The sequence below is a fragment of the Oncorhynchus kisutch genome, unplaced genomic scaffold (genome assembly GCF_002021735.2).
Source record: "Oncorhynchus kisutch isolate 150728-3 unplaced genomic scaffold, Okis_V2 scaffold719, whole genome shotgun sequence".
Lineage (NCBI taxonomy): Eukaryota > Metazoa > Chordata > Actinopteri > Salmoniformes > Salmonidae > Oncorhynchus > Oncorhynchus kisutch.
In genome coordinates, this window is record NW_022262664.1 from 420,001 (window position 1) to 427,687 (window position 7,687).

General features: G+C 45.6%; 1 protein-coding gene across 2 annotated transcripts in view; it reads right to left on the reverse strand.

The window, feature by feature from the left end:
- Positions 1-6,854, reverse strand: part of LOC109886055 (glycine receptor subunit beta) — a 71,586-nt gene extending 64,732 nt beyond the window's left edge. Inside the window, exons 1-2 of one of the 2 annotated variants that reach the window (XM_031815986.1) lie at positions 6,715-6,854; positions 4,157-4,264 (exon numbers count right to left, since the gene is read on the reverse strand). In XM_031815986.1, the coding sequence (XP_031671846.1) occupies positions 4,157-4,263 (107 nt within the window). In that variant the 5' untranslated portion in view covers position 4,264; positions 6,715-6,854. Of the gene's footprint in view, positions 1-4,156; positions 4,265-6,063; positions 6,112-6,714 lie in introns of those variants that run through there. The other variant, XM_031815987.1, reaches the window with a different exon arrangement.
- Between the last annotated feature and the right edge of the window lie 833 nt (positions 6,855-7,687).

A 7,687-nucleotide genomic window follows, 5' to 3' on the forward strand; every position in this document is an offset into this window, starting at 1 on the left:
CTTCTGGATATCAGGACCGCGATCACTCACCTTGGATTAGACAAAGAGCTTCTGGATATCAGGGCAGCGATCACTCACCTCGGATTAGACAAAGAGCTTCTGGATATCAGGACCGCGATCACTCACCTCGGATTAGACAAAGAGCTTCTGGATATCAGGACAGCGATCACTCACCTCGGATTAGACAAAGAGCTTCTGGATATCAGGACCGCGATCACTCACCTCGGATTAGACAAAGAGCTTCTGGATATCAGGGCAGCGATCACTCACCTCGGATTAGACAAAGAGCTTCTGGATATCAGGACCGCGATCACTCACCTCGGATTAGACAAAGAGCTTCTGGATATCAGGACAGCGATCACTCACCTCGGATTAGACAAAGAGCTTCTGGATATCAGGACAGCGATCACTCACCTCGGATTAGACAAAGAGTTTATGGATATCAGGACAGCGATCACTCACCTCGGATTAGACAAAGAGCTTCTGTATATCAGGACAGCGATCAATCACCTCGGATTAGACAAAGAGCTTCTGGATATCAGGACAGCGATCACTCACCTCGGATTAGACAAAGAGCTTATGGATATCAGGACAGCGATCACTCACCTCGGATTAGACAAAGAGCTTCTGTATATCAGGGCAGCGATCACTCACCTCGGATTAGACAAAGAGCTTCTGGATATCAGGGCAGCGATCACTCACCTCGGATTAGACAAAGAGCTTCTGTATATAAGGACAGCGATCAATCACCTCGGATTAGACAAAGAGCTTCTGTATATCAGGACAGCGATCACTCACCTCGGATTAGACAAAGAGCTTCTGTATATCAGGGCAGCGATCACTCACCTCGGATTAGACAAAGAGCTTCTGTATATCAGGGCAGCGATCACTCACCTCGGATTAGACAAAGATTCTTTCAACAACAAGCAAGACTCACATGATATTCTCCAAACACCCGGCAGGGCCAACATCCCAGTTATTCGCAAGAGGAAGCAACGCAGGTACAGAGGACGAAGAGCCGGATTCCTCATCAGGACCCGCAGAAGGCGAGTAGAAAAGCTGCCGTTACAGTCAATATTACTCGCCAACGTGCAATCATTGGACAATAAACTAGACGAGGTATGATTACGAATATTCTACCAACAGGACCTCAAAAACTGTCTGAACTGCTGAAAAACTGCAACGTTATCGTGGCTGAATGGATATTCAGCTAGTGGGATATACGCTGCACCGGCAGGATAGAACAGCACACTACGGTAAGACGAGGGAGGGGCTGTCTGTGCATATTTGTTCACAACAGCTGGTGCATGAAATCTAAGGAAGTCTCTAGATTTTGATCACCTGAAGTAGACTATATTGTGATAAATTGCAGGCCACAGTACTTGCCTAGAGAGTTCTCAGCTATACTTTTCGTGGCTGTTTATAAGACCGCACTCAGTCAGCTGTATAAAGATATAAGCAAACAGGAAACCACTCACCCAGAGGTGGCACTCCTAGTGGCCGGAGACTTTAATGCAGGGAAACTTAAATCAGTTCTACCAAATCTCTATCAACATGTTAAATGTGCAACCAGAGGGAACAAAAATTCTAGATCAGCTGTACTCCACACACAGAGACCCGTACAAAGCTCTCCCTCGCCCTCCATTTGGTAAATCCGACCACAACTCTATCCTCCTGATTCCTGCTTACACGCAAAAATTAAAGCAGGAAGCACCAGTGACTCGGCCTATAAAAAAGTGGTCAGATGAAGCAGATGCTAAACTACAGGACTGTTTTGCTAGCACAGACTGGAACATGTTCCGGGATTCTTCCGATGGCATTGAGGAGTACACCACATCAGTCACTGGCTTTATCAATAAGTGCATCGAGGACGTCGTCCCCACAGTGACTGTACGTACATTCCCCAACCAGAAGCCATGGATTACAGGTAACATTTACATGGAGCTAAAGGGTAGAGCTGCCGCTTTCAATGTGCGGGACTCGGAAGTTTACAAGAAATCCCGCTATGCCCTGCGACGAACCATCAAACAGGCAAAGTGTTAATACAGGGCTAAGACTGAATTATACTACATCAGCTCCGAAGCCCGTCGGATGTGGCAGGGCTTGTAAACTATTACAGACTACAAAGGGAAGCACAGCTGCGAGCTGCCCAGTGACACGAGCCTACCAGACGAGCTAAATCACTTCTATGCTCACTTCGAGTCAAGCAACACTGAGGCATGATTGAGAGCAACAGCTGTTCCGAACGACTGTGTTATCACCCTCTCCGTAGCCGACGTGAGTAAGACCTTTAAACAGGTCAACATACACAAGGGTGCGGGCCCAGACGTATTACCAGGATGTGTGCTCCGGGCATGTGCTGACCCACTGGCAGGTGTCTTCACTGACATTTTCAACATGTCCCTGAAAGAGTCTGTAATACCAACATGTTTCAAGCAGACCACCACAGTCCTTCTGCCCAAGAATACAAAGGCAGCCTGCCTAAATGACAACAGACCCGTAGCACTCACGTCGGTAGCCATGAAGTGCTTTGAAAGGCTGCTAATGGCTCACATCAACACCATTATCCCAAAAACATTAGACCCACTCAAATTTGCATACCGTCCAAACAGATCCACAGATAATGCAATCTCTATTGCACTCCACACTGCCCTTTCCCAGCTGGACAAAAGGAACACCTATGTCAGAATGCTATTCATTGACTACAGCTCAGCGTTCAACACCATAGTACCCTCAAAGCTCATCACTAAGCTAAGGAACCTGGGACTAAACAACTCCCTCTGAAAACTGGATCCTGGATTTCCTGATGGGCCGCCCCCAGGTGGTGAGGGTAGGTAGCAAAACATCTGCCACGCTGATCCTCAACACTGGAGTTCCCCAGGGGTGCGTGCTCAGTCCCCTCCTGTATTCCCTGTTCACCCACAACTGCATGGCCAGGCACGACTCCAACACCATCATTAAGTTTGCAGACGACACAACAGTGGTAGGCCTGATCACCGACAACGACGAGACAGTCTATAGGGAGGAGGTCAGAGACCTGGCCGGGTGGTGCAAGAATAACAACCTATCCCTCAACGTAACCAAGACTAAGGAGATGATTGTGGACTACAGGAAAAGGAGGACCGAGCACGCCCCCATTCTCATCGACAGGGCTGTAGTGGAGCAGGTTGAGAGCTTCAAGTTCCTTGGTGTCCACAAACTAGAATTTTCCAAACACACCAAGACAGTCGTGAAGAGGGCACGACAAAGCCTTTACCCCCTCAGGAGACTAAAAAGATTTGGCATGGGTAAAGGTTCTACAAAGGTTCTACAGCTGCAACATCGAGAGCATCCTGACCGGTTTCATCACTGCCTGGTACGGCAATTGCTCGGCCTTTGACCGCAAGACACTTCAGAGGGTAGTGCGTACGGCCCAGTACATCACTGGGGCAAAGCTGCCTGCAATCCAGGACCTCTACACCAGGCGGTGTCAGAGGAAGGCCCTAAAAATTGTCAAAGAACCCAGCCACCCCAGTCATAGACTGTTCTCTCTACTATCGCATGGCAAGCGGTACCGGAGTGCCAAGTCTAGGACAAAAAGGCTTCTCAACAGTTTTTACCCACAAGTCATAAGACTCTTGAACAGGTAACCAAATGGATACCTGGGCAATCTGCATTGTGTCCCACCACCCCCACCAACCCCTCTTTTTCTGTTTATCATATATGCATAGTCACTTTAACCATACCAACATGTACTTACTACCTCAAAACGCCTGACTAACCGGTGTCTGTGCTACTGTTATTTTCAAATGTCTTTTTACTGTTGTTTTATTTATTTCTTTACTTACTTACACACACACACACACACACACACACACACACACACACACACACACACACACACACACACACACACACACACACACACACACACACACCCTCACACACACACACCCTCACACACACACACCCTCACACACACACACACACACACACACACACACACACACACACACACACACACACACACACACACACACACACCTTTTTTTCACACTATTGGGTTAGAGCCTGTAAGTAAGCATTTCACTGTAAGGTCTACTACACCTGTTGTATTCGGTGCACGTGACAAATAAACTTTGATTTGATACCACTACTACCACTGCGAAGGACTTACGAAGGACATATGACTTGCTTTCCCTTCTTGACTTTCTTAGCTGGTTTTCCTCCACTCTCTGCAGACTGGGCTAGAGTTAGCAGGAGGATAACTATCATCAGCTCCATTCTGTTGGAGAGATAAACATTTAGATATACAGTCTCTGCAGACTGGGCTAGAGTTAGCAGGAGGATAACTATCATCAGCTCCATTCTGTTGGAGAGATAAACATTTAGACATACAGTGGGGTTCAACATGATTAAACCCTTGATAGACATTTAGATATAGAGTGGGGTCCAACATTATTAAACCCTTGATAAACATTTAGATATACAGTGGGGTCCAACATTATTAAACCCTTGATAGACATTTAGACATACAGTGGGGTCCAACATTATTAAACCCTTGATAGACATTTAGATATAGAGTGGGGTCCAACATTATTAAACCCTTGATAGACATTTAGATATAGAGTGGGGTCCAACATTATTAAACCCTTGATAAACATTTAGATATACAGTGGGGTCCAACATTATTAAACCCTTGATAAACATTTAGATATACAGTGGGGTCCAACATTATTAAACCCTTGATAAACATTTAGATATACAGTGGGGTTCAACATTATTAAACCCTTGATAAACATTTAGATATACAGTGGGGTTCAACATGATTAAACCCTTGATAAATATGAGCAAAAATACTGTATAAAATAAATAAAAAATACTGAGCTATATAAATGTTTTATAATTATTTTATACAAATACAATTGTTCAGACAGAGATTTTGTTTAACAAGTAATCCTAATTTTTGTCTCTCAAGAAGTTAGCGGTCAAAATTATTGGCACCCCTGTTTTCAATACCTTTCAATACCCCACCTTAAGATGAAAATGGCACTGAGCCTTTTTCTACATCTTATACCGTTCCTCCATACAGAATCTTTACAGATCCTTTGTCTGTGCTTATGGACTGTCCTCTTCAAATAAAACCACACATTTTGTGTAAAGGGTTCTACATGGAACCAAAAAGGGTTCTACATGGAACTCAAAAGGGTTCTACACGGAACTCAAAAGGGTTCTACACGGAACTCAAAAGGGTTCTACATGGAACTCAAAAGGGTTCTACATGGATCTCAAAAGGGTTCTACATGGAACTCAAAAGGGTTCTACATGGAACTCAAAAGGGTTCTACATGGAACTCAAAAAGGGTTCTTCAAAGGCTTCTCCTATGGGGGCTGCCAAAGAACCCTTTTAGGTGGTAGTTAGCACCATGTTTTTAAGAGTGTATGGAGGAATGGTCTAAGATACCTCTCAATGTGTTATCCATTCTCATACAACATTTTAGAAAAATACTATGTGTCGTTATCCTCGTAAGGTGAGGTATTGAAAACAGGCCAATTTTGGCCACTCTTTTTTTTCAGAAAATGTAATATTTGTTAAACAAAAATGTCTTTCTCTGACCAATTGTATTAGTATACACTACTGTTCAAAAGTTTGGGGTCACTTAGAAATGTCTGGCAGCTTCATTAAATACTACCCACAAAACACCAGTCTCAATGTCAACAGTGAAGAGGCGACTCAGGGAGAAAGAGACAGAGATGGAGAGGCAGAGCGAGAGGAGAGATTTTTTGTCCATCTTAATCTTTTATTTTTATTGGCCAGTCTGAGAAATGGATTTTTCTTCGCAACTCTGCCTAGAAGGCCAGCATCCTGGAGTCGCCTCTTTACTGTTGACGTTGAGACTGGACAGAGGAACTCTGCCTAGAAGGCCAGCATCCTGGAGTCGCCTCTTTACTGTTGACGTTGAGACTGGACAGAGGAACTCTGCCTAGAAGGCCAGCATCCTGGAGTCGCCTCTTTACTGTTGACGTTGAGACTGGACAGAGGAACTCTGCCTAGAAGGCCAGCATCCTGGAGTCGCCTCTTTACTGTTGACGTTGAGACTGGACAGAGGAACTCTGCCTAGAAGGCCAGCATCCTGGAGTCGCCTCTTTACTGTTGACGTTGAGACTGGTGTTTTGCGGGTACACATATATAAACAGAATAGTCTAACATTATACACATTATATATCAACAGAATAGTCTAACATCTAATACACACACACGCACAAACACACACACACCAGTCTAACACACACAGTATTCTGGTATTACACACATACTGATTATGTCTATCAACCTTTCTCAGTCATATTGTCCTGAATCAGCACAATACAACAGCTGACAGACAGACAGACAGACAGACAGACAGACAGACAGACAGACAGACAGACAGACAGACAGACAGACAGACAGACAGACAGACAGACAGACAGACAGACAGACAGACAGACAGACAGACAGACAGACACAGACACCAAGAGAGAGAGAATGACAGATAGAGAGAAAGAGGCAGAGATGGAGAGGCAGAGAGAGAGAAAGAGGCAGAGATGGAGAGGCAGAGAGAGAGGAGAGATGGAGAAAGAGAAAGAGGGAGAGATGGAGGTACAGAGGAGAGATTGAAAGAGAGAGGGAAAGAGGGAGAGATGGAATGTCATAATGAGAATTACTGCAGAATGAAGAGAGAGCTGTTGATCTTACCTTGACACTCTGGTTGCTACGCTGGTTGCTGCGATGTTTTAACAACGATGTCGGTTACTGCAGCAGCATCATGTCCTGTCCTCCTTCTCCTCTCGTGAGCCGTTCTCAAGTTCAACCCAGCTCCTTCCGCCTGCCCGCACAATGACGATATATCTGTCAGTAGAGAGATGGAGGGAGGGAGGTAGGGACGAGAGAGGGTGGGTAGGAGGGGGAGGGAGGGAGGGAGAGAGGGAGGGAGAGAGGGAGGTAGGGAGGAGAGAGGGTGGGTAAGACGGGGAGGGAGGGAGAGAGGGAGGGAGAGAGGGAGGTAGGGAGGGAGGGAGGGAGGAGAGAGGGTGGGTAGGAGGGAGGGAGCGTACGTGAGTAAGAGAAAGTGAGGGAGTTTGTGAAAATGAGGGAGAGAGAGTGTGTGTAAGAGAGAGGGTGTGTGAGAGAGGCAGGGAGAGAGAGAGAGAGAGTCAGGGAGAGAGAGTAAGAGAGAGGCAGGGAGAGTGAGTGAGACAGAGGCAGGGAGAGAGAGGGAGAGAGTGTGTGTGTGAGAGAGGCAGAGAGAGTGAGAGAGAGGCAGGGAGAGAGAGGCAGGGAGAGGGAGTGTGTGTGTGAGAGAGGCAGGGAGAGAGACTGTATATGTCAAGAGTTGCGTGTTTGTGCATCTGCGCTCTAACATGCGCAGTAGCTCAAGCCCCATGTTAGCAGCACGAGTCCATGCACGAGCACAGTGTCATTGTAATGCTCTTTATGGTCCCCTCTTTGTGGTCTACTGCAGAGCACAGTCTTTATATTGTACAGTAAAACACAGTGTTATATTCTACAGTAGAACGCAGTCTTTATATTCTAGAGTACAACACTGTCTTTATATTCGAGAGTAGAACACAGTCATTATATTCTACAGTAGAACACAGTCTTTATATTCTAGAATACAACACTGTCTTTATATTCTAGAGTAGAACATAGTCATTATATTCTACAGTAG